At 40.6% G+C, this 27762-nt stretch overlaps 2 protein-coding genes across 6 annotated transcripts in view; one reads left to right on the top strand and one right to left on the bottom strand.

The window, feature by feature from the left end:
* Positions 1 to 1145: 1145 nt before the first annotated feature.
* CIAO2A (cytosolic iron-sulfur assembly component 2A) lies at positions 1146 to 20770 on the bottom strand. Of its 4 annotated transcripts, none has more exons than XM_042941766.1 (6): positions 19012 to 19244; positions 13241 to 13405; positions 8005 to 8054; positions 5781 to 5826; positions 4466 to 4595; positions 1146 to 1173 (listed from the first exon to the last, which is right to left on the bottom strand). In XM_042941766.1, exons 1-5 carry the CDS (start codon positions 19133 to 19135, stop codon positions 4498 to 4500), a joined length of 483 nt encoding a protein of 160 aa, XP_042797700.1. In that variant the 5' UTR covers positions 19136 to 19244; the 3' UTR covers positions 1146 to 1173; positions 4466 to 4497. The 4 variants fall into 4 exon arrangements, with proteins under 4 accessions (XP_042797700.1, XP_042797699.1, XP_042797701.1 ...); XM_042941765.1 differs by lacking the exon at positions 1146 to 1173 and adding an exon at positions 3338 to 3575; XM_042941767.1 differs by lacking the exons at positions 1146 to 1173; positions 19012 to 19244 and adding an exon at positions 20448 to 20770 and having other exon boundaries at positions 4126 to 4595.
* Positions 19402 to 27762, top strand: part of SNX1 (sorting nexin 1) — a 39533-nt gene continuing 31172 nt past the window's right edge. Inside the window, exon 1 of one of the 2 annotated variants that reach the window (XM_042941763.1) lies at positions 19402 to 19557. In XM_042941763.1, coding sequence (XP_042797697.1) covers positions 19543 to 19557 — 15 coding nt within the window. In that variant the 5' untranslated portion in view covers positions 19402 to 19542. Of the gene's footprint in view, positions 19558 to 21042; positions 21293 to 27762 lie in introns of those variants that run through there. The other variant, XM_042941762.1, reaches the window with a different exon arrangement.

The raw sequence follows: 27762 nt of genomic DNA, 5'->3' as shown, positions 1-27762 counted from the left end.
CACAAAGCCTAAACATTTACTATCTGGCCCTTTTCCAAAAAATTTTGCGGACCCTGCCAGAGATGGGACTAGATAATACATCTTGTAAATATGGGTGCCTCTTCCCTTCTCTTGTGTGTTGGTGTTGTTGTGATTAAGTACAAACTCATCTAAGTATGTTATTAACGTAGGGGACATTAGTCATTGGAACCATCTTACTGCATTTGGGGAGTTCCTACCACGTAAGTCTTGCAGAGACAGAGTTGGTGTCCCATACAGAAGGCCAGATTCTCCTTTCTCCCGCCTCTGTGGCAGCCAGGGCAAGGATGTGGGACTTGGGATCAGAGACCCCATCTAGGGCTCTGAAGCTGGAGTGAATCACACAAAACAGCAGGGAGAGGAGAGATCATTCTGGCAATAGTGGAGACATAACAGTCCCATCTAACTTCTAAGACCATTGGGGCCAGCAGGATGGGAGTGCTGCAGCAGTGACCCATTTCTGGTTGTGCGTCACTCAACAGTCCCTGAGGTATGATTTTGTCTTTGCTTCTAGCTGTCTAGCCTCTGTGTCACCCAGCCAAGCCAAACTCAGGCACATAAAGAGATGGGCTGCATCATTCATTGCCTGCAGCAGAGGGACTGAAGGCAGAGGTTGGTTAAGTATGAACTCCAAGGGGACAGAGAGTGACCAATCTGTCCTTGTGTCCTCGGCACCTGATAGTGCCTGGTACGCAGAGTGCTCGCTAAAATATCTGTGGATGAGAGCACCGAGGAGTAAGTGTGTGCGTTGGTGAGAGTATACACTAGGGATCTCTGACTTCATCAGACTCCAGCCACCTGAAACCAGCAAAGAACATTTGCATAATCAGGGTCTCATAAGAAGGGAATATAAAGACAGCCCCTGTTCCTTAACCCCTAACTATGACATCCTGGGTTTCCCAGACCATCGAGGGTCCAGTGATGAGAAATGGTCAGAATGTGGGGATGTGAATTTGATCCTAGGCTGTTAGTCTCAGAGCCCCTCTGATGACACCAGCCATATCTTTTAGAAGCAGATAGCCAGGAGTGCCTGGGTGGTTCCAACAGTTAAGTGTCCGACTTCGGCTCAGGTCATGATCTCGCAGTTTGTGGGTTCGAGTCTCACGTCAGGCTCTGTGCTGATATCGTGGAGCATGCTTGGGATTCTGTCTCCCTCTCTCTAAAAATAAATGAAATAAAAAACATTTTTTTAAAAGGAAGATAGCCAGTTAAAAAGTACTTGTATGCACATGTGTACACTGGCTGGGAGAACATGAAACCGGGTATACACACTAGGGACACAGCTCTTGCCCTGGCCCTGATTGCAAGTTGCCATGAAACAAGGAACTCAGTGTTGGTGCTAAGGACCTTCTTGGGTGCATTTGTACTTTAGAGAGAAGTGATTACAGTGATGACTAAAAAACAGCAACATTTTATGACTTGTGGATCTATGTATAGATGCTGGGGGACAGATTTTTAATGCCCCAGAAAAAAGGAGCCAATGAGAACTTTCTTAGCAGATCAGCAACCCGTAGTGACATTTCTACAAGGCTAGTGCTCCAATGTCACAATGTCTGATTTTTCTGACAGCAGCACCATTAGTAATTACGAGAGAGAGAGAGAGAGAGAGAGAGAGAGAGAGAGAGAGAGAACATGGGGATGAAGCTGTGCTGAGGCAGCACAGAGCCTTAGCAGAAGCCAAGACAGTTTCAAAAGCATGTCTATAATCAGTAGGTTATATAAGAATTAGTTTTAGGGGCGCCTGGGTGGCTCAGTCGGTTGGGCCTCCGACTTCGGCTCAGGTCACGATCTCGCGGTCCGTGGGTTTGAGCCCCACGTCAGGCTCTGGGCTGATGGCTCAGAGCCTGGAGCCTGCTTCAGATTCTGTGTCTCCTTCTCTCTCTGCCCCTCCCCCCGTTCATGCTCTCTCTCTGTCCCAAAAATAAATAAACGTTAAAAAAAATTAAAAAAAAAAAAAAGAATTAGTTTTATTTTTGTCCCCCATTCTCCTTTGACACTTTGTTGAGAAGACATGATTTTCCTCTGCCCAACAGGGAAGATTTGGGCAGACACGTGATTTTCTGTCAGATTGTCTTCCTATCAGTTTTAATCACCAAATATCTAGTCACATCTAGGGGCGCCAGGGTGGCTCAGTCGGTTGAGGGTCCAGCTCTTGGTTTCGGCTCAGTTCATGATCTCACAGTTCGTGGGACTGAGCCCCGCGTCGGGCTCTGCACTGACAGCACAGAGCCTGCTTGGGGTTCTCTCTCTCCCTCTCTGCCCCTTCCCAGCTCTTTCTCAAAATAAATAAATTAGTTTAAAAAAAAAAAGAGAATCTAGTCACATCTAATAGTCAAAACTACAAACTTGGCATTAAGTCTTTAGAGTCTGCTTCAGGCTAAAAACCTACAGCAGAGCAATGGGATGCAGTCCTTTGCTCTTTTCTTTCCTCCTCTTCAACTCCCCTGCTTGCTAGTTATTCTACCACTGCTTTGGAGGCTGAGGAGGAAGGAACACTGGAGACTGAACGGTTCTGACTTAGCTGTTGGACTCTGTGCTCTCTGGGCCCGCCTGGTGATTACAGCTGGGTCTCTCTCTCTCCGGTTGGTACTTTCATGAGCCTTCCAGAGATCCTGCTGTACCCTTGACCCCGGCAGATGAATCTCCCCCCTTGTTGCTCATTTGCTGTCCTCTCTCCTCAGTCCCTGGGCACCAGGCAGGACATGTCCAGACCCTTTCTGTGGAGGTCTCCTTGGCTCTGCTGATGGCCTATTGGACACTGTCAAATATGAACCCACAGCACGGTCCATGAGAGGTATTCATGTGTTCCTTGCCAGGAGGGCTCTGTCACCAAAGTCACTGGCCTTGTCTTTCCTCTAGGTTTCCTAGGCAGGAGTCAGCCTTCACCTACAGCCCGGCCTCCAGCCCACTTCCACCTTCTTTCTCAGGCCTGAGTCAGGTACCAGTTTGCTGCATCTCCCAACTGCAGGGAACACATTCCCAAACTCTGAGTTGTCCCCTGAGAACTTCCCTCTGAAGATAGTGGTAGATATCACTTCCCTACCCTTCCTCCAAAATGGGGGTTGGAACTCAACACAGCAACAACTTTATCCGAAAAATCTCATTAAACTTCTTACAAAATCCTCTCTGTTCTTTCAAAACTTGTATTCCCAAAGTGGATTAAGGGTTATCAAGAGCCTTGGAATAAGTTCTCCTATTTTCCCCTTTGTATCCTCAATTAAATTTAAGGCAGAAGAGTTCCATTCTAGGAACTTGTGCATTAGTTACTTATTGCTATACAACAAATTACCCCAAAACTTGTGGTATAAACAATAAACATTTATTATTGCTCACAGCTTCTCTGGGTCAGGAATTTGGGCGCCTTAGCTAGGCAGTTCTGGCTCAGGGTCTCTTGAGGTTCCAATCAAAATATCAGCTTGACTGAGGCTGGAGAATCACTTCTAACATGGCTCACTCCTATGGCTTGCAATTTGGTGCTGGTTGTTGGTAGAAGGACTCAGTTCCTCTCTTTGTGGAATTCTCCACAGGGCTGCTTGACTGTTCTCATGACAGGGTGGCTGGATTCCCGAGGAGTGAGCAATTCAAGAAATGAAGATGAATGCAACAACGCCTATTATGATCTAGCCTCATAAGTCACACACTATCACCTCTGATTCTTGATTAGTTACACCTACTAGCTCTGATTCAACATGGAAGGCAACTCTACAGGGCATGAACATCAGAAATCAAGGATCACTAGGGAACATCTCGGCAGCTGCCTTCCACACCCTGTTACACTTCAAATATCATTAGCCCCTAAAACAAACTAAACAAAGTTCAAGTAAAGAAGAGACCGTAAATTCAGACTGGTTTAATCAAAACTTCTTTGGGGACTTCTTGATCTTCAAAATTATGTATGATATCTGGCCCTCTCCATGTTTCTTCCTCATCTACAAATGGGTCCCAGACTGTCCTTGAAGGAAAGCAGGGCCTAGGCTTGATTTTAAGGGTTCTTTCTGGTTCTCTGATTTCTGATTCTACATTCTAATAAGAAAATAAAGCTTTTAAATTTCTTTTGAGTTGACATTTACACTAAAATTTATAATTCAATAAAAACATTCTAAAGTATGTCATTATAAGAATCATCTCTGTTTTATTTATTCTACAGAGTAATGATTTCAACTGAACGCATTTGGGCACAGTAAATATTTGACATGAAAAGTAGTTGTACCAGAAGAGGCTTCAGAAAAATAGCAACTTGTCTGACACATAATAACTAGAAAATATTCTTCTGTCTGATCATTAAAGTGTTACAAATCCTGAGAATGTTATACATTGAACAAACTAGGTACTACATATAATTAAATCTTGCTTGCAAATCATCCATTAAAAAAATGCTTCGAGGTACAAATCACCTACGTATTAAACATGAGTCTTTACATTTTACAAAGAATTTAAACAAATATACCAAACAAAGTTAAGTGGCTCTTAAAACAGCAATCAGTCAGGTTCAAGGACACACTGTTCCACTATTTCCCGTAAATTGGGGTTTTCCATTGCAGCTGCCACTCGCTCTTTGTCATTTATCTGCTTGTTGACTGCAAAATACAGACGAAGTTAGCAAAGGAACTGTGTCAATATATAGTAACAAATTTTTTTAGCCTGTTAAAACAGAATTTAACTCCTTGGTAAATTAAAGCTTATTTTGGCTAATGATTCCTAAGTTCTAGAAGGGAGACTTACAGAGAAAATTACACCCTATAATCCTACTACTCTTCCACAACTATTTTCATTTCTTTCTTTCTAGTCCTTGTCCATATACATATTTCCATACAGAGTAAAGAGTAAATGAAATTTTGAAATTTTCTATTTTTCCCCCTTTAGCCTATTTTTTTTTAATTACAGGGTAATTTAACACATCAAAAATTATATGTCTTCTAAATTAATTATAAAGACTATGCTACATTGAGCACCTTTATACATACACCCTTCTTTTTGGAAAGATTCTTAAAAGTGGCATTGTTAGATCAAGGGATATGAATATTTTCATGGTTTTGATTCTCATCACTGAATTACTTCCCAACATTTTTTAACTAATTATATTGTCAACAACAATACATGAATTATCACTTTGCAAAAAATATCTGACAATATAAATAGAAACAAATAAACACACACATAAAAGAGGAAGTGAAAAATGGCTCCATATTTTTGTTGTAATTTATAATCCCTTGATTAATGATGAGTGAGAACATCACCCCATGTTTATCTCTTAGTTCTGTGAATTTTCCTTCATCTACTAGGTCTTTTTTTTTAATGAGTCTGCATGGATCTTCATATAATTAAGGTACTGGCCCATATCTGTTGTCTATAATTTGCTAAAAGCACTCTTGATGTAAGAGTTCAAAAGAAATGTCCATATTCTTTTCTGGACCTTCAATTTAAATTTTAAGTACATAGCTCTCTATCCTGCATCAAAGAAAAATATCAAGCCCTCCTTAGAGTTTATAAGTCAAGGTCCCTAAAGCTGGATATTCTTCAGAGATGTGCAGCTCCTAGCCTAAACCAGCCAATATCCATAGGTCTTACCTCTAGTTCACCTAGAGTCCTACAGAAAAACTACTTCTTGAAAAGTCTAGGTTCCCCCACCTCAAGGAAGAGCTAACAACTAATTCTGCACTTTTTTGACCCCGTAGATAGTTGGATGGCAGAATAACTTGGTATCTAAGATGAAGTACTATCTGAAGTTGTTTCTTTCTAATAATGAGTCAGGATTGACTTACTGTCTTCCTCCGTTGAGTGGGTTCCTTCCGAAATGTAGATTTCCAACTAGGAAGAAAAAAATATTAAAAGCAAAACATTTGGAGTACTCTACGATAATGAGTGAAGTGCAATGCACAGAGGACTCAAGAGCCTAAGGATGAAAGCCCAATTCCTTTTTCTAACATCAGTGACAGATCCCTCTAAAACAAGGACTGAAATTAGCAGGATTTTAAATTTTGGACACCTGGGGGAAGGCTTGCAGGGTTATTCCCATTAATTACTTTTTATTTTTATTATTATTATTTTTTTATTTTTTTTTTCAACGTTTTTTATTTATTTTTGGGACAGAGAGAGACAGAGCATGAGAATGGGGGAGGGGCAGAGAGAGAGGGAGACACAGAATCGGAAACAGGCTCCAGGCTCCGAGCCATCAGCCCAGAGCCTGACGCGGGGCTCGAACTCACGGACCGCGAGATCGTGACCTGGCTGAAGTCGGATGTTTAACCGACTGCGCCACCCAGGCGCCCCCCCATTAATTACTTTTTAAAATGCATACATACAAATAAAAGTTTACACAAATGAGATCTCAAACGTATTTCACTCATGGATCTCTCTACCTCTTCCTCCCAAATTAGTACCTAAAGTATCTAAACTTACTCCCTGCCCCAAGCCCCAAGCAAGCTATACTAATAATCTCGTGTAGTTTCTTCCATATTTTTTCTCCATACCTAATAATGGAATATAGATTTTATACACACACACACACACACACACACCAAGGTTGGAAGTTTCTTTTCTCTGCTTATTTTACAAAAATAGGATCACAATATACAGTTGTCAGTATCCTCCTTTTTCTCATACACTGTTATCTTGCTAAATTTCCTCTCAAGTATAATATCAGTTAAGGTATCCCTCCTGGCCTCCTGCACTCCCTCAGATTAGCTAACCTCCAAGAACTGGAGCTTCTGAGATAAACCCACAAAATTACTGCAAATCCCATGGCAAATAAAGCATGCTATATGATAAACTCGTGTCTACTTTCCAGAGAACACTGGAGTGTATTAACTAATTCTTATAAAGTTATTTTACTACTGAGATAAACGTTTTTCAAGAGTGAAAAAAAATCATACCTTATTATGGTTAAAAGAGACCCCAGAGATCATCTAGAACAGTCTTTTTTTTAAAACAAAACACCATATAAATTCCCCTAGTGGCATGACACTAACTCTTCTTCCAGACAATAAAGCAACAGGTATAAAATCACTTTATACTCATTTACTTTGGTTTAAATTATGCACGACTTATTACTCTGGAAAATGGTAAATAAAGGGGAAAAGTCAAGCACTTACCCTGCGATTCCTATATGAACTAACAATACCTCAGCGAAACCACACAGTTGGTTTGGTACCGGGTAGGCATAGAAGATTCTGAATTTGAGAGGTTACTTGCGGCCCTTTCTAAGTGGTTCTTACTTGGTTTAAAATTTTTGCACATGAAAATATGCTTAACATTATTAGCCACCAGAGAAATGGAAATCAAAACCATGAGTTATCACTTCCAACCCACCAGGATGGCTATAATGAAAAACATAGTAATAATACAGATCAAACAAGTGTAAGTAAAGATGTGGAGAAATCAGAACCCTCATACTGCTGGTGGGAATGTAAAACGGTGAAGTAGCTCTGGGAAACAGTCTAGCAGTTCCTCAAAAGGTTAAATACAGTTAGCAAAAGATCCAGCAATTCCCCTCCTAGGTAGAGGAAAAATGAAAACATATGCCCAAACAAATTTATAATAGACAAAAAGTGTAAACAACCCAAGTGTCCGTCAACTAATCAACAGATAAACTATGGTATATTCATACAACGGGAATAGTGTAAGGCAATAAAAAGGACTGAAATACTGACACATGCTACAACATGGATGAATTCTGAAAATAATATTTTAAGTGAAAAAAGACGACAAACGTATGATTCCATTTGAATTAAACATCCAGAATAAACAAATATACAGAGACCAAAAGTAGATCAGTGGTTAGCTGGGGTTAGGGGAAGGTTTGGGGAAATAGGTGTGGGGTTTCTTACTGAGGTGATAAAAATGTTTTAAAAGTGATAGTAGTGATGGTTGCAAAACTCAGTGAATATACTAAAAACAATTAAGTTGTACACTTTCAACAGGTGGAACTGTGTGAAATGTGAATTAAATCTCAATAAAGCAGTTATAAAACAAGAAAATCTTCCTTACCTTATGTTTAAACGGTAAACACCGCTGAAGTTTTACTCTTAAGCACAGCCCTGTAGAGGGGAAAAAAAAAAAAAAAAAAGGCCCCAATTATCTATTCTTTTATTAGTTCTTGAAAAAGCATACAGCTGTGTGTAGATATCTCCATACAGTACAGTAGCTGGAAACAGCTTTGACTCAACCCAGCGTAGGTTTCCTTTGAGCCATGCACCATGCTAGCAACTTTTATTTAGTCTTACATACTCCGCATAATACTCCAGTGAGCCAAATATTACCAAACCCATTCTATAAATTATGAAACCAAGGTCACAATGTAACTTGCCCAACATCACTGAGCTGGTAAAGTGGCAGTTGGGACTAAAACCCAAGACCACTGCAAAGCCTAGGTCCTTTCTACTGCATCGATTTGCCTTCAAGCAAAGGTCAATTCACTCATTACACTTTACTGAACACTAACAGACCAGATCACCCAAATATTTAAAACCAAGTAAGAGTCACTTAGGGGAGCCTGGGTGGCTCAGTCGGTTGGGCATCCAACTTTGGCTCAGGTCATGATCTCGTGGTTCATGAGTTTCAGCCCCATGTCAGGCTCTGTGCTGACAGCTTGGGGCCTGGAGCCTACTTCAGATTCTGGGCCTCCGTCTCTCTGCCCTTCTCCCACTCAAGCACTGTGTCTCTCTTTCTCTCTCTCAAATATAAATAATAAAAAAAAAATTAAAAATAAAATAAAATAAAATCAAGTAAGAGCCACTTAAAAAGGACCACAAGAAACTTCACAAGTTTGGAATCCTCTATGCCACAATGTACAAATAGAGCTGTTGCCCCGAAACAAGTTCCTCTGAAGTTCAGTTAGCCACCCCAACGCCAAGTCACAGTTCAATGATTTTTTTTCCCCTAGTTGAGACTTGTAAGAGAAATTAAAACTGGGCTTGGAACAGACTCTTTTGTGCCCATGCTCTACTTCTTCCCCCACTTCAAAATAAGGAACGAATTTTTAATTAAATCAACATCCCAAGACACAGAAATTGAATTGTTCTTATTATGCACAGAAAGTGTTCCACAGTGCTTCGAGTCTAGAACACAGGAATTTCATAATACATATTAAAGAACTCTAAACACAATATATCATTTCTTTTAAGGGGTTTTCCCTTTAAACCATCTCCTTAAAACCTATCTGGAGAGTTCTTCTTCTCCCCATGCTGTCTCTTTTATCTGTCACCTGTACACCATCTGAACATTCTCATGTGTTCTACTCACCGTTGGTAGGTGTTTTATCCATAAAGTAAATAATAACTGTTTCACAACTCACAAAGCACTTTCTTGAGCATCAAAATCCTCAAGAGAAGCAGTACAGCATTATTGAGATAGATTCTTTGGGTTCAAGAGTGGCTCCAGAACATACTAGCTATGTGACCCTGGGCAAGCTACTTAATTCTTCTGAACTTCAGTTTGCTTATCCATAAAGTAAGTATTATAAGAGTACCACTCTATATAGGGATGTTATAAGTAATAAATAGTTATACAATGTGCCTAAAATAGTACTTGGTACATAAAAAGCATCTAATAATATTAGCCATTACTATTGTTATCATTTTCATTTTACAGCCAGGAACCAAGATAAGTGGTTTGACATCATATAGTTAACAGGTGGACAGCTGGGAGCTAAATACAGACCTTCTGACTCCAAATCCTATGCCCTTCATATTGGATCACACCTGCCTCCAGCTATTCTTGTCTGGACTAAGTCTACACAAATAGTTAACAACTGATTTCTCTGCCTTACCCGCTCACCCCCTTTGAGTTTCCTTTGTCTCTGCAATTATCTACCAGGATAATTCTGAGTAGGTGACAACGTCAGCAATCCCAGGGGAATGCACCCAGGTGCCTTTCCCTGTTTAGTACTATCTGCTCATAGGAAATGCCTCCCAAATGTCAGAAAGAGAGCTCTTTTTATTAAGTTTTCCAATCATATCAATTGAACATGGTTACTACACTACTCTACTAACCTCTAAAAAGGCAAGGGTCCTAACTGAAACTCATATTGAAAGAGCCAAAAAAAAAAAAAAAAAAACCGACAAAACTGCTCAAGAAGTGTACAGATCTGGGGGTGCCTAGGTGGCTCAGCCGGTTAAGCATCTGACTTCAGCTCAGGTCTTAATCTCATGGTTCGTGAGCTCGAGCCCTGCTTCAGGTGAGTCCCGTTTCTTTCTCTCTCTCTCCCTCCCTCCTCTCTTTCTCTGCCCCATGCTCACTTGCGCCCTCCCTCTCTCTCTCTCTCTCTCAAAAACACAAAAACAAAAAACAACACCTGAAGTGTATAGATCTGAAATATCTACCATAATCAGATCTTGGTGTCTTTACATTTACTTTTATTTCATGGACTTACATAAACACAGTTTTTTCAATAATTACAATCATTATGCAAATTCAACTTAGTATTTAAGTTTTTTCATACATTGCTCAGATACTTTGATTCCTTGATTATATTTATCATTTTCAATAGCAATAAGAAATCCCATTATATTGGATGCCATTTCCTTAATAGATACTATAATTTCTTCCAGATTTCTTTATTATAAGTTTATGATAAATGTTTTGTACATGCTACTGTTTTCTTCTATGGAATTCCTCAAAGAGTAGAAACTTTTTAAGAAGGATTTCCTAATATGTACCCAGAAGCTTGAAAATACTTATACCACATGACCCAATAATTCCAATTAAAGGAATTTATCCTGAGGCAATAACTAGAGACATACAAAAATATTTACATGTAAAGTTGTTCATCATAGTACAATTTATAATTGTGAAAACCTAGAAGTGGTCTAAATGGTATAAAACATAACATATTGTGCTAGTAACACAGACCTACATGACTATATAATTAAAAACTAATATTTAATGATGAATAAAAAATTGCCTATGCTTATCTATTTCAAGCTTTCTATTATCTAATCCTTGTAATGCCATTGCTATTCTTACTATCTCTACTTTACAGATTAGGAAACTGAGGCCCAGAAAGGTTAAGTAACTTGCCTAAGACCACAAAATGGCAGACTTGACGGAGCTGGAGTTTTAAACCCAAACACACATTCTTTTATGATAGCTGGTTTTTATTTTGTTCTTTATGCTTTTGTGGGGTTTCCAAATTATTGCCAAGATATTACTTTTGCAATTTAAAAAACACAAAATAAACATTACTTTTTGAAAAATCAATTTGCTGAAGACTCTTGGAGTAATAGACCCTCTGTTTAAGAACCCTTATATACCAAAATATTTTAAGACACCCCCTTCACATCAAAAGAGCAGCAGCACTTCTGGAATCTGGCAATTCAGAAACTGTCCAATGACAAAAAAGATAAGTATGCATTCAAAAACGCTTTTTCCGGAGTGCCTAGCCAGATCAGTCAGCAGAGTATGCAACTCTTGATCTCGAGGTTGTGAGCTCCAGCCCCACATTAGGTACAGAGGTAACTTAAAAATAAAATCTTCACAAACAGACAAACACCCCAAAACGCTTTTTCTAGTATGGAATATTAATAACTACAATATTATCTATGGATTCACAAACCCTCTAGTCCCTCAAGATGTGGCCCGTATACTAGAAACCACTAATAGGGATCCCAGATCAATAAGCGAGAAAAGACAGAAATCACAAGCATGGAAGCAATAATAAAATGCTTACCTTTTCGATCCTTTTTATAAAAATCTATTTTTAAATAGATAATATAGTCCCATAGCTCACAAACTTAAAAAAATAAAAAAGTACATAGTAAAGTCTCCCTCCCATCCTGTCTCCAACCTGCCCCATTCCTACCACCACTATTACCCACCCCCATCACAGCTATTCATTTCTTATGTATTCTTCATGCATAGGTCATCAAATACAAATGTCTATTTTTGCCTTTTTTTACACAACCGTAGCAATATTACACTTGCTTTTATTTCTTAACACTATGTAATAAAGATCTTTCCATATCAGCACATGGACAGTTTCTTCATTCTCTTTAAGAGCAACATAGTATTCCATTGTTAATACATACCAGCACTGATTATTTAAACCATCCCCTACCGATGAACATTTTGGTTTGAAATAAATGTCCTTTCTCTTCTTTATAACAAAGTATGTATTCAAAGATACCTCTTATGTATCTTACTGCTAACTACTCCCAAATACTGGGAATGCTGCCTCTCAAATAGAAAACAGCCTTCAAAATAAACCCCCAAAGGCACTTGTACCCCAATGTTTATAGCAGCACTCTCAACAATAGCCAAATTATGGAAAGAGCCTAAATGTCCATCAACTGATGAATGGATAAAGAAATTGTGGTTTATATACACAATGGAATACTATGTGGCAATGAGAAAGAATGAAATATGGCCTTTTGTAGCAACGTGGATGGAACTGGAGAGTGTGATGCTAAGTGAAATAAGTCACACAGAGAAAGACAGATACCATATGGTTTCACTCTTATGTGGATCCTGAGAAACGTAACAGAAACCCATGGGGGAGGGGAAGGAAAAAAAAAAAAAAGAGGTTAGAGTGGGAGAGAGCCAAAGCATAAGAGACTGTTAAAAACTGAGAACAAACTGAGGGTTGATGGGGGGTGGGAGGGAGGGCAGGGTGGGTGATGGGTATTGAGGAGGGCACCTTTTGGGATGAGCACTGGGTGTTGTATGGAAACCAATTTGACAGTAAATTTCATATATTAAAAAAAAAAAAAAAAAAACCCAAAGAAAAAAACAAAAACAAACAAAAAACAAAAAACAAAAACAACACCTCTCCCACTAGGACTTCTGCCTGTACTTCACTGAAGCCAACAGAGCAGCTAGAGAAGAGGGTGATGGCAGCAGTGCCAGTCTGAGAGCACCCACTCCAATCTCCAGAACTGAGGGGAGGACTGGCTCACACCCACTCTCCAGCCGTTGTAGGTGTGTATACCAAAGAGAAGCAGCATGGTGTGACTAAAGGAGGTATCATGTTTGGAGTCAGGAGACCTGGGTTTGAGCTTCAGCTTCGTCGTTTCCTGGCTGTGTGATTCTGAGCAAGTCACTTAGACTCTCGGGAGTCTTAGGTTCTTCATCTGAAAAAGTCTCTCATAGCCTGTGAGGACTATAGAAGATACACATCTGAAAATACTGTGTGAACCGTAAAGTGTGATACATGATGCTAATTGTTATTTGGGGTCACTATCAGTAAAATAACTTAGAATTAAAAACATATTTACATATAAAACCTTACCGATAAGGGTTGCCAAAGAGCAGTGAGGTACTGTTGGCGTGAACCTGATAATAACCAAATAGTCTTCTTCGTTTACCTCCTGAACCTCCACACTACTTTCGGTTACCACTTCCAGTTCTTCTAAGGTATTGGGCTTCTCTGGGTCCCGGATGGTTCGAATCAAATCTATAGAATCATCAGAGACAAGGTGTTATGTTAAAACATGAATATTCTAGGGGCACCTGGGTGGCTCAGTCAGTTGAGCGTCTGACTTCGGCTCAGGTCATGATCTCACAGTTCCTGAGTTGGAGCCCTACATCAGTCTCTTGCTGTCAGTGCAGAGCCTGCTTTGGATCCTGTGTCTCCCTCTCTCTCTCACAAACAAACGAACATTTAAAAAAAAACAAAAACAGAAAGACCCATGAATATTCTAAATAAGGATGACTTTGCCAGCCCTAATCCAAACACTGCTTTTTTTAAAACCAAATATCACAGTAACTCCCCAGATTTCTGACGGAAAATTTCACTACCAGTTTCCTTTTGAGAAGACAGTTTTCTTGGATTACTATTAGATCACACCTGTTTCTTGGATCCAACATTGCAGAGAGAATATAAGAATGAGAAAAGTGTCGGAAAGAAATGTGGAGTAAGAAGTGTCGGAGAATGTGGTATCAGGATTTATGAAAGCAGAATCTGAATCAAGCCTTTAAATATGGGTGACATTTCAATATCTGAAATTTAACGTTGAAGGAAACTAAAGGACCAGAAATTGAGGGGTGCCTGGTTGGCTCAGTTGCTAATGTATGAGACTCTTGATCTTGGGGTTGTGAGTTTGATCCCCATGTTGGGTGTAGGAGATTACTTAAATTTTTTTTTAATTAAAAAAAAGTTTAGTTTGCCTAGAACTCAGCATAAGTGAGGATATAAGAGATTCATCCAGACCATCAAGGATTGCTTTTACAGCCAGCCACAGGTAATAAGGAATCAAGAGGTTCTGAACAAGGGAGTAAACGTGGACAGCACTATACTGTCAGCCGGTAACTCATCCACCAGCTGGTAGACTCAGAACTAAGAGTAGAGCCCAGAGATACCAGCTGAAAATGCTGGGCGCAAAACAGGCACATGACAATAGTAATGGAGAGGAGGCAAGAGATGGAGAAGTCATTTCAGAGGCAGAATCAATAGAATTTGACAAGCGTTTGGATGTAGAAGACAAGGAAAGGGAAAATGGAAGCTGACTCAGGTTTTAAGTCTGTCTGGGATAACACTGATAGAATGAAGAAAAAAAAAAAAAGCTGGAGAACACAGGAAGAAAGTTGGGTGGGGCTGGGGCAACTGGGTTCAATTTTATACATAATGATTTTGAAGTGCTTAAGGGGCAACCCAAAGGAACATTCCAGCAAACACTGAATGGTACATAAGGCTTAAGAGACCACCAAAGCTAAAGAGACACATAAAAAGATGCTCAGGGTGCTGTGTGGCTCAGTCAGTTAAGCAACCGACTCTTGGCTTTGGTTCAGGTCATGATCTCACAGTTCGTGGGTTTGAGCCCCAAGTCAAGCTCCATGCTGATAGTGCAGAGCCTGCTTGGGATACTTTCTCTCTCTCTCTGCCCCTGCCCACTCCCCTCTCCAAATAAATAAATAAACTTTACAAAAATGCTCAACAACACTCATCATCAGGGAAATGCAAATCAAAACTACAATGAGATACCACCTCACACCTGTCAGAATGGCTAAAATCAACAACACAAGAAATGAACAATGGCAAGGATGTGGAGAAAAAAGGAACCCTTGGGCACTCTTGGTAGGAATGCAAAGTGGTGTAGCCACTCTGGAAAACAGGATGGAGGTTCCTCAAAAGATTAAAAATAGAACTACCCTACAATCCAGTAATCATACTACTGAGTATTTACCCCCAAAATACAAAAACACTAATTCAAAGGGATACATGCACCCTGATGTTTATTGCAGCATTATTTATAAAAGCCAAACTATGGAAGCAGCCCAAGTGCATCCACTGATAGATGATTAAAGAAGATGTGAGACAGACAGAATGATATTGCATTGTATATATAATGGAATATTATTCATCCATTAAAAAAAATGAAATACTGCCATTTGCAAGGACATGGATGGAGGTAGAGAGTATATAATGCTACGTGAAATAAGTCAGAGAAAGACAAATATTGTATGATTTCACTTTTATGCAGAATTTAAGGAACAAAACAACCAAACAAAGGGGAAAAAAAGACAGAGAGACAAACCAAGGAACAGACTTCTAACTACGGAGAACTGATGGTTACCAGAGGGGAAGTGGGTTGAGGGATGGGTGAAACAGGTGAAGGGAATTAAGAGCACATTTATAAGGAGCACTGAGTAATGTATAGAACTGTTGAGTCATTATATTGTTCACCTGAAACTAACATAACACTAAGTTAACTATACTGGAATTAAAATTAAAAACTTAATTAAAAAAAGGGAGAGAGAGAACACCAAAGCTACAGTGGTTGTTGAACCCACAGATTCATGAAGAATGAGTTTAACAGTAATTTTCAAGCTTGGCTGAACAATGGAATTATCAGAACTGCTTTAAAAACAAAACAAAACAAAACAAAACAAAAACTGATGTTAAAGCCCTACCCCTAAAGATCCTGATTTAACTGATGGGTAGCTTGGGTTGGGCATTGTGACTTCTAAAAAATTCCTCAGGTTCCTCTTAGTACAATCTGAGAACCACTAATGTGAAGGGAGAGACCCAAGAATAGATCTGTGGGAAGTACCTAATTCAGGGATCAGAAGGAGAAATAAAAGCAAGAAGCAGAGATGGAAAGGGAGGTGGTTAACAATATTAAACACTGCAGAAAAATTCAGGTGGACGAGAGCTGAAACAGGTCTTTGGATCTATCACTCAGGAGATCACCTGTAAAAAAGCAGTTTCAGTAGAGGGATGAAGGTAGAAGCCAGCTTGCAAACAGGGAATTGAGTGGGAACTAAAAATGTAGTCCTAGGGCTTCAGCAGGGAAGGGGAAGGGAAAAAAAAAGAATCGTGGGTTTGGACAAAGCTAGAACAATCACAAGGGTAAGGGAAACTTGAGTGTTTTATATATAGCCCAAGGGGAAGAACCAAATAGAAGAAGAGAGACTGAAAATATGGGGGGGGGGGGGGGCGGGGGGGGGGAGGCACGACTGGCAAAATAAATAGAAGGGAATGAGACCAAGGATATGGGAGCCTGGGTTGGCCTTGGAGAGGACAAGATTTCCTTCCTACTCTGAGGTTGTAGAAAAAGATGGAAAAGGAGAATGAGACAAAAATGGTGAGGCAGAAAGGAGAGTAGAGGGAGTTCATATAGGATGGGACAACGTTCTCAGGTGTGAGGTTTTGTTGTATTATTTATAGCACCCTTATAATCAGAAATGCTACTGGGAAAACTAAATCAATCAAATTGCAACTTCTCCCCAGCAACTCCTGGGCTTATCACTTGATCAGCCACAGAATTTCAAAATGGAGGCAGGAAAAAAAAAAGACGAAAGCTTCTTCTTCACAAGGCTCTATCATCGTGGGACTCAGGGAAACACTGCTTTTTAAAAAGAAATTTGAGGGGCGCCTGGGTGGCTCAGTCGGTTGAGCGTCCGACTTTGGCTCAGGTCATGATCTCACAGTCTGTGAGTTCGAGCCCCGCATCGGGCTCTGTGCTGATGGCTCAGAGCCTGGAGCCTGCTTCCGATTCTTTGTCTCCTTCTCTCTCTGCCCCTTCCCTGCTCATGCTCTGTCTATCTCTGTCTCAAAAATAAATAAAAACATTAAGAAAAAAAAATTTTTTTTTAAGAAATTTGCTTCCCCTCATCCTAGGCATGTTCCCTGTAAGGCTCATTTATACAAGCCACATTATATTCTTTATATGTTACTTAAGCCTGATATTAAATTTCACCCTGCATTAAACTTCTCTGGTTTTCTACTGATTTGAGAGCTCTGGATTTATTTCTTTAGAAAGAAATGTTGCTCTTCTCACATTACTCCCCTGATAAAAATTCTTCTATGGCTCTGCACAGATATTCTTTATTTACATTTAAACCTTCAGTATCCAATTCCAACCTGGTATATAAAACAATTTTTTAAATGTTTATTGATTTATTTTGACACAAAGATAAAAAGAGAGATGGCACAAGCAGGGGAAGGGTAGTGAAAGAGAGAGAGAGAGAGAGAGAGAGAATCTCAAGCAGACTCCAAGCCATCAACCCCATACAGGACTCCATCCCACAAACTATGAGATCATGACCTGAGATGAAATCAAGAGGCAAACACTTAAACGACTGGGCCACCCAGGTGCCCCTAAAACAATTTTTGACAGCACTTTCACCTTTAAACCACAAACCCTAACCTGTAGACCCACCTATCTGCCATTCCCTAACATATTATTTTCTCACCTCCATACTTTTGCTCCTTTTTCTCTGCTTAGTATGCCTTCTACCCACCATATATCCAGAACCTACTTCTACTTCAATGCCTAACTCAAGTGACTCCTCCTTAAACTCTTTCCAGATTCCCCAATCAGAGATTAGGATCTCTCCTTCCTCCTAATGTATCTCTTATTCAAGTCTATTGGTTGGTACTGCATATAATAAAAAAGTCTGTTTTTGCATACATAGGTCTCCCTCAATATAAACTTGAGGACAAGAATCATCTCTCTTCCAAGGTTGTATCCCCAAGTGCCCGTCCGTCCTGAGATGCTGCAGACAGAAGTCTGATAGGACAGGAATGTGTCGGTGTTGTGGGGATCATTCCACTCACAATAATCATATAGCTAGGGTTGATTAAGTCCTGCCTCTAGTAAGAGAGGGGTAAATTAGATTGGCTCCAAAGGTCTCTTCCAACTGTGACCTCCTTCTACTGGCCCATAATCCTTGCCCACATTTTATTTGTATTCTTAGGTTTAAATCTTTCTCCCTCGGTCAGCAGGAATCTCTGAACATTAGTTAGTCGCAGTCTTTTTAGTTTTCAAAAACTATACTACCTAAGTCCAAAAACAGCCGTAAGACAATTGTGAAATGGTGTAAAGTGCACGAAGTTTGAAATCAGAAGATCCGGGGTTTGGTTTTTGCCGTTGGTTTAGTGGCAGCGTGACCTCTGGGTAGTTAACCATTCTAAACCTTTGTTTTCTCATCTGTACGAAGAATATGGTCCCAAGGGATTAAAAACAAAACAAACACATGTGACTATATGTGTGTTTCTGTGTATTCCTTTTTTGCACTCCAGGCTTGGCTGTGATAAGAAACTCTAATTTCGAGGCCCAGGTACAGGGAACCAGTCTTGTCCTCCTCTTCTCTCGGGGGAATCTCTGCATTTTCTTTTGCACATGAGAGCGGCTGTAACCTTGGGCCAGTCCCCAACTCGTTAGTCACCCAGCAGTGCTCTCGGTGGTGGCAGGAGGAGGAATATGTATCCAGGGGTTAGGGAACGCAAGGAAGGAGACCAGTAGTGCAATCACGCCAGCGTGCCTTCCTAACCAAGCACCCTAGACGCCTGCTCTGCCCAGAAGTCTTGAGAAGGGCACTAGGGCATGAGAGGGAAACGAGGCGTTTAAGACCTCCAGGCTCGGCTTAGCCCCAAGTTTGGGAAGAGCCCCAGTCCTAGAAAGACCCACATTTCCCCACTCCAGAGAAAAGGCTTCCCAAGCTTTCCGCCGAGACCCAGAAAAAACCGGAGTTTCCACCCCCAGCCCTCAGGTGAAGCCCCGGTTACCCCCGTCTCCACATACAAAGCCACACGCTGCCCTGGGTAAAATTAATTACCATAAACCTCTAGCGCTTTCTCTTCCATGATCCGGGGCTGCCGGGCAGCTCCCCGCTCAAAGAGGCCGGAGAGCCACAGGACTCTGCTCCGCGTCCAGGAAAGCAGCCCGGACACCCGCTCCATCCTTACGCTCCGCCATCCCTGGCGATTGTCCCACCCGAGCCACCGTCTCTCAGCAGCGGGCCTCGCGATTTATCAACTTCCTGGTCTTCAAATGGGCCAAGACGAGCCTAAAGCTCCAGCGGAGCAGAAGATAGGCGGGACCCGACGGAGTAGCGCGGAGGACCTAGGGAAGGGCCCCGCAAAGACTACAAGCCCCAGCATGCTTTCCTCGGTTTCGGCGGGACAGGGGGGAAAAAAAATTCCTCCCAGCACGTGAGGCGCATTGCGTGCTGGGACGTATGGGGCGTTTTCTTCGGAAGACAGAGAGCTGTATTCTGGGATTTGTAGTCTCTGTAGGGGAAGGGGGTTAGGTAACGGTCTGTTACTTGCCACTGTTTGCCTCACTCAGCGCCTTCAATAAGCTAAAGATGAATCCTGAAGAGGTAGGGGGAAAGGAGATCTTGATTTCTAGCGCTGGAGGAGCGTGTGCAAGGAGACTTTACTGTTATTTTTCTGAGGGAGCTGCTTCCAGCCGGTTTTCTTACTTCCTAGTCACGCCGGAAGTGAGTTTCCGTTGGGGTGAAACGGAACATCTTGGGAGCCTAGTGAGGTTCGTTAGATGTCGCGGAGGCGGAGAGGGCTTTTTGATTTTCTCGTCTCAGAGGGACTCGGGCCGGCACAACTCCCCACTGCGAGCTATTTCTGTTAGTTGCCTTCAAAGACAACTTAGAACGACAGCGCTTGCGCTGTGCCCAGGGTATCCAGTAGTGACACATTGGAGATCGTTACCCTAAAAAGAATGGTTTAAGTCCTCTGGTGTTCGTGGCTGTGATGAATGCCAGTATCAAGGTTGATGATGTTATTTTTATCCATCCATCTCTCCAGTCAAGTTTCAAACATTTGTTGGGCACTTACTTTGCCAAACTTGGTCTACAGACGCTGAGAATACCAAGATTAGGAGGCGGCCCCTGCATTCAAACAGTTCGTACATAGACCTGGGAAGGAGCCAATCCCTGATGTTGAGGAATTTGCAATTAGAAACAAACCTTTCATCACATTTGATGGCAAATTTCATCTCTATTGGGAAGAAAGGATTACTTTGCACAATTATCCTATGCTAACATATCCCATTTATCTTCAAACTTTTGTTTAAAGTATTGTCTGACTGATTTAGACTTTAGTCTCACCAGACAACAAGTGAATAGCTTAGGCCCCAGGAAAATTTTGTTCAGAGTTTAAGAATTTCTTTGCCATCTGTTCCACTTCACTCCACAGCAATTAAGAGGATAATCCTCACTTCCTTGTAACCAAATTTAGGGCACTGAGGTCTCACCTTCTGTAGGGCCTCCCAGCGTCTCCAAGCATGACTGATAACTCATTCACACGGCTCCCAGAGCACACTGTAGCACTGAACACGTTGAATTGTTCATTTGCATGCCTGTCTCTCAAATGCCTGTTGAGTCCGTTTATTTCTGTATCTCCAACGCATAGGATGCCAGGCATACAGTAGATGTTCAATATGTATTTCTTGAATGAATTAACTAAATGAACAAAGAATAAATGGCGAAACTTTACTGCAGCCTGTTGAGAGCCCTTAGTCAAAAATATTTATTGAATCTCAGTGACAGCACTGTGCTTGGCATAGGTACGTGGCATGTAGAAGAGTTTTCAAGGTCCTTTATTAGAACGACATCTTAAGAAGCCTGTTAGATAAGGCTATCCAGAACACAAAGAACCCTAGGAATGTGAGCAGCCCATACCTAGCTCCTCCTTTTCTGGCCCATTCGCCCCCCTGGTTAAGAGCTCAGCGTGGCGATGCAGGGCTCGGATTTGTTGGGCACCAGTGGTGAACAGGCCTGCCCCGCCCCGAGCGGCTAGGCTCCGCCCCTGAGCCCCGGCCCTGTGCGTCCCGCGGGGTTGATCACGACGATCCCACTCCTCGTTCCTCTGGAACATTTTGCTCGCGGCGCTATCTCTCTATAAAGTTGTTGTTGCGGCTTCCGCCGCGGGTGGAGAAAGATGGCGTCGGGTGGTGGTGGCTGTAGCGCTTCGGAGAGATTCCCTCCACCTTTTCCTGGCTTGGAGCCGGACTCCGAGGGGGCGGCCGGGGGGTCAGAACCCGAGGCTGGGGACAGCGACACCGAGGGGGAGGATATTTTCACCGGCGCTGCTGCGGCCGTGAGTTCGCACCCTTCGGGGCGACCGGCGGGCGGGCGGGCGCCCCAAAAGGGAAGAGTGGCTAAGCGAGGGTCGAGGAGGCTGGGCAGAGTGGGCCCGGCGAGACCTTGCGTTGGTGACGATGGTCGTGGTTTGGGGGCCATTAATGAGTGCCAAGATGTAGGGGCCTGACTTCCAGGCCCCTGGGGCGGACGGTGAGAGGGGTGTGGTGGCTTCGCCGAGGTCCCTGACAGCTAAGAGCTGCCCAGGCCGGCATTTAGCCCTGCCGTGTGGTGACCCCAAAGACCCACGGGGCTGTTTTGTGGTGGTTTCCTGTCGGCTTGATTTAATAGGTCAGCATAAGGGGATGGAGTGCAGACTTTGCTTTCCCTAACCTTACTGCTCCTAGGATGAATAGTGTTATCTGGAGTGATTCAGGATGGCGACCCGCCCACAAATCCTTTCATTAGTTCAGAGCAAACCGATGATTACCAAAGGCCCGTTCTGGGTCTAGTTTATAAGAGTTAAGTTGACTCCTGATCTCTAAGGAAAATCCTACCAGAACTACATAGACCGCAAGCTTTGTCACTTTTAAAAGGATGTATTAAAGTGCCTAAGTACCTTTGTGGGATCAGATTTGTAAATGTGAGGAGGAAATGGTATCTCCCTTCGTAATATCCAGGTTTCTTGTAAGAGGTGTTGGGAAAAACTAATCTTTATATGTGGAATGTGGAAATCAGTAATCTGTTCTGGAACCATTGGAGATGTTTGGGGCTGTTTTATAAGAATACTGACTCATACCACTTGGGACAGTTCGTTCTAGTTGAAAATTTCGGTAGTAGGTTTGTGAATTTATGTATTATTCTATCTTGGATAATACTTCTCTTCATAGTAGCTATTCAGTATATGAGTGACTAAATAAAACAGTGTTAAGTTCTTTATGCAGCACGTGTCTGAAAAAGTTTGAAGTTTGTTTCATTTATGTCAGAAAGGTTATGTTTCTAGGAAATATCTTTGGTGACATCTTTAGAATTTTCCCTTTATATTCCGGAATTAAATTCATAATCCCAGCTCAAAAAGTACTTGTTGATGCTAATATAACCACTTAAACTATCTAATGAAGTCTTTGTTATTCTAAGAGATAACGCTTTCTACTATTTTAGTCTTTCTGTATCTCATTTAAAATAAATTTTTGGTCTTTTCCTTTAGTAATTCTCCCATAAGGTATCGAGAACAGCTCCTGTTAATAACTGCTGGGATGGTAGACAATCCAACCGAATATCTGAAAATAGAAACTCTGATATTGAAAGTGACTGGTCACATAGGCAAATGATGATTTATTTTGCAAAAAGGACCCTGGAAGGGTGATAGTTATTTTCTAAAATGTTGAAGAGGTTAGGACGTAATTGATATCAGATTACTTTACAGAGGCATGAATACTTCTCTCTTGTAAGACTGTTAAAGTACTTTGCCTAATTTCCAACCAAAGAGAGGAGGAGGGAGTCAGAATGAATTTGTTCTACCACAGAGAGCATAATTATTTTTAGTTAGATCTTGACCCAGGAAAATTGAGTTGCTGAGGAAACTAAAATGCTACTTGTAAGCCATTTCTTGAGCTGCCTGTTCTGATGTTAATCTTCAGAAAGGCAAGACTCCCAAGATTCCTCACTGTTTAAACTGTGACTTTTTTGTTAAATAGTCATTAAATACAAATTATATTCCAGTAAATGTTTTAGTTGTGACCCAGTGTGAGAAGATAGGGGATTGCCTGTGTCTTAAGGAATAACATTGAAGAATAAAATAAGAACAAGGGCTTTGAAGGCTGATTAAAATCCATCCATGGGATACCTGGGTGGCTCAGTCAGTTAAGTGTCCAACTTCAGCTCAGGTGATGATCTCACTGTTAGGGAGTTTGAGCCCCGCATGGGGCTTTCTGCTGTCAGCGTAGAACCTGCCTAGGATTCTCTGTCTCCCTCTCTCTCTGCCCCTCCCGTGCTCAAGTTCTCTCCCTCTGTCTCTCTCTCAAAAATAAGCATTAAAAAAAAAATCCATCTAGATTATTACTTGGGCAGAGTACTTAATTACTTTGTATGGTTTCCTAGCCTGTAAAATGTGAGTAATAGTAGTATTTATGTCCACCATTGTGAGGATTAAATTAGAATACCTGTGAAATAACTCATGAAACAGTTGAACATTGGAAACGGTAATTACTCTAAGAATCAAAAAACCAACAGAATCTAATAATGTATTAGAAAAGTTACATATATAGTTTATCAAAATCAAACCAGTAATAAGATTGATTTGATTAGCTAAAAGTCATCAAAGAAGGCACTTAATGACATCAGTAGCATCTTATTAAATTTACCTTCGTGGTGTGTTTTGTTGTGTGTTGGAAGCAAAGGAGGAGTATTAAAAAATTGGGAAGGTGAGGCGTATAAAATTTAAAATAATTTATGGTAGGCATGTAATATCCTGGACAGTGATGTAACAGCTGCTGTTGTTAATCATCCCATCTGTTCCTTTTTAGAGCCCAAGAGGTTTTGTTAATACAGTAATAAACGTATGATTTATGATCAAAAGAGTAGCCCATGATACGCATTTCAGAATCTGCAAACCAGTTACTAATGGGATAGACTGGAGTAAAAAGGATTATTAACACAAATCTGAAATCATTGTCTTAAGACTGAAAACCAGCTGGGAAATATCTTAAAATGGTTCTTAAGAATACCTAAGACCTGAGGCGCCTGGGTGGTTCAGTCAGTTAAGTGTCCAACACCTGGTTTCAGCTCAGGTCATGATCTTAGAGTTCGTGAGTTCGAGCCCCATGTTGGGCTCTGTACTGACAGCTGGTTGGGATTCTCCCTCTCCCTCTGTCTCTGCCCCTTATTTATTAAAAAAAATAAATAAAAATTTTTTTTTAATTTTTAATAAAATAAATTGAAAAAGAATACCTAAGATCTTATCTTCCTTCTTTCTGCTCCTTACTTTGCGGGCCTATAAATAAAAAGATCTAAAATTCTGAATATATTAGCTGAATGTTTGATCGGACCTGAATCTAAATATGTATCTTTTTAATTAAAACTTTCTTAGCTCTGGGATAAGATTAATTTTTCCTCTTACCAAAAGGAGACAGCAATTTTTGGCCCTCCTAAATCTTAATACTATGTTAAAAAGACTAAATGGCATACATATTATTATGCCTCATTTAACCTCATTGGTCTTACTTCTATACTTCTAAAACTGAAGGATAGAATTGAAGCAAGTTTTTTATTTACCGTCCCAGGAGTTCTTATATGCCCATCTCTTTTTAGCAGTATGCCGGGGCCACAATTAGATCTACCTTGTAAATGAAGAGAACTGTGGAGATTTTTCTCATGTTAAGAGGAAGGAGGAAAACATAGATAAAAACTTCATTTCACATTGTGGCCAAATCTGGTAACTACTTCTTACAGTGATCCATCAGACCAATTAGAATTTTTTTCCCAATACTCATATTCTTGCATTGAAACCCTAGTAATTACAGAAATGGCTAGGAAGAATAAAACAGAATGAAGGAATAGCAGGAGGCTTGAAAAGTCATATATTGAATAACTAGTCTTTGATTAATCAAGACTTATTTACATATTCTCTCTGGTATTTAAGACTAAAGAACATTATAACTCTTATTGGTATTCAAAAGTCATGGATAGCAAGAGGTTTCTGACTGACCATGTTTCATAGACTATAGTGAATTACAGAACTGTAAGTTGTGTATTAACATTTAGACAGGAAAAGACATGTTATTTTTAGAATCCAGCCCTACATCTGTGATCAATATGTATCCTGAGGGAGAATAAATCAGGGCTTTTTTACTGTATGTAAAACATACACAAAATTTACCGTCATAACCTTTTTAATTATAGTGTTCAATAGTATTAACTATACTCACATTTTTATGGAACAGATCTCTAGACCTTTTTCATCTTGCAGTTCTGAAACTCACTACCCATTAAATAAAAACCCCCCTTTTTCCCCTCCCCCAAACCCCAGGAAACCACCATTCTATTTTCTGTTTCTATTAATTTGACTACTTTGAATAATCTCATATAAGTGGAGTCCTGCAGTATTTGTCCTTTTGTATCTGGCTTATTTCACTTAGCGTAATGTCCTCAAGGTTCATCCATGTTCTAACATTCATCAGAATTTCCTTTTTAAGGCTGAATAATATTCTATCATATGTATGTATATACCACATTTTGTTTATCCATTCATTCCTCAGTGGACATTTGGGTTGCTTCTACCTCTTGGCTCTTGTGAATACTGCTGCCGGAACATGGGTATGTAAATATCTCTTCAAGACCCTGCTTTCATTTCTTTTAGATATATACCCAGAAGTGGGATTGCTGGATCATATCGTAGTTCTATTTTTAATTTTTTTTTTTTTTTTTTTACCTTAGAGAGCAAGCGGGGGAGAAGGGCAGAGGGAGAGAGAATCCCAAGCAGATTCCAGTTCAGCATGGAGCCCGACACAGGGCTCAACCCCACAACCCTGAGACTATGATCCAAGCCGAAGTAAAGAGTCACACACTCAACTGACTGAGGCACCCCCATTCTTAATTTTTTGAGGAACCTCCCTACTATTTTCCATAACATCACTGTTTTACAATCCCCAAACCAGTCTATTTCCTTTTGTATGCTTATAGGATAACTTCTTTAGATCTGGACAGAATTTGGTAGTTTTAACTAAAAGCTCTAAGGAGATTGGTAGTTTAGCTGGCTAATATTTTAATTCTGTTCTACAAAATACATGGTGGCTGTTCCCAAGGATGTAACATGTCCTCAGTAAATTTCTTGATAATATCTTTATTATTAATCAGACTTAATGTATGTAACAGTATTTAAAAAAACTTTTTTTTAATATTTTTTTAATGTTTATTTTTGAGAGAGAAAGAGACAGAGTGCAAGCAGGGGAGGGGCACAGAGAGAGGGAGACACAGAATCTGAAGCAGGCTCCAGGCTCTGAGCTGTCAGCACAGAGCCTGATGTAGGGCTCGAACCCACGAACTGTGAGATCGTGACCTGAGCCAAAGTCAGATGCTTAACCAACTGAGCCACTCAGGCTGCCCCTATGTAACAGTATTTTTAAATTTTTTCTTAATGTTTTTATTTATTTTTGAGACAGAGAGAGACAGAGCATGATCAGGAGAGAGGCAGAGAGAGAGGGAGACACAGAATCCGAAGCAGGCTCCCGGCTCTGAGCTGTCAGCACAGAACCTTAAGCGGGGCTCAAACTCACAGACTTTGAGATCATGACCTGAGCTGAAGTCAGATGCTTAACTGACTGAGCCACCCAGGCTCCCCATAAACAACAGTTTATTGCTTAGTTTCTTTAGTTGATGGTGTAGTTATAACAAATAGTCATGGATAAGTGTTCCTCTAGTGTATAGTATTTTCTATAGGCATGTTGTCTCAAACACTTGTTTTTGGAGCTAACATCACGTTAGGTGGTCATATTTGGCATTGAAAGATCAGTAGTTGAAATTCCACATTTTTGACACTGATCTGATACATATGTTCTTGAAAAAGTCAGCAACTGGTGTTATATCCAGATATTCGTTTTTAATGCTCAGCTCAAATTGTAAGCAAGTTTTACTACTACTAAGTTTAGATTTTCTTGAAGTACATAGAATCATTGATTTCTTGATCGTAGAATTGTACTAGCAGTTAACCTAGTTTTCAAGGTGATGCAGGAAAAACTAACAAAAGTATTTACAAAGCAGTTTTGGAGATAGAGGGACGAGAGAAGACTTTTAAAGATGATTAATAACTTAAAATGTATTTGAAATTCAAGTTTGGGGCTTATGAGAGAAGCAATAAAGGTTGCAGTCAGACTTCTGGTTTCTGTAGGGAGCTGCTGCTCCTTTGCTTATTCAGGTGTTAGGGTAGTTCTTATGACATAGCCATTTGTGATTTTTTTTTTTTTTTTTTTTTGGTTGGGAGGGGAGAGAGGAAAAAGAAACTCCAGTTTCTCTTGGTACTCAAAGCTTCTCCGTACTCTTGAGTAACTGTTGGCATAAATAAATGAGTAGTTGACAGTTACTAGAGCAAGTAGCCATAAGTATCTCATCTCCAGGAAAAGCCTGTTGCTCAACTTTTTCTGGCTTATTCTCTTGCTTAGTCAGATGGACAGCTGGAACTTCATTCTGCTTTCAGAGCACATTTGAACTGAGTTTGCTTTTTCAAAATAGAAGTTAATGCACTCATTAGAACTCTGATCCTACAGCAGTTTTCTGGGCCCTTCTAAGTTATGTTAGCTTGAAACGCAAAAAGTTTAGTAGGGAAATTACACCAGAAAATTCAGTTGATTGTCTGTAGCTAAATTTTGATAGACCATGGTATGCCCTTTCACTTTGATGTCTCTCATTTTCCCCACCCTTCCGGCTTCCCCTTTTTATTTTCATAGTCTTAGAGGGACTAGCTCAGAGGTTCTTTACCTTTTTTGTGTCATGGAC

This window comes from Panthera leo, chromosome B3 (assembly GCF_018350215.1).
Source record: "Panthera leo isolate Ple1 chromosome B3, P.leo_Ple1_pat1.1, whole genome shotgun sequence".
Classification (NCBI taxonomy): Eukaryota; Metazoa; Chordata; class Mammalia; order Carnivora; family Felidae; genus Panthera; species Panthera leo.
This window is presented reverse-complemented; position numbering and strand designations above follow the sequence as displayed.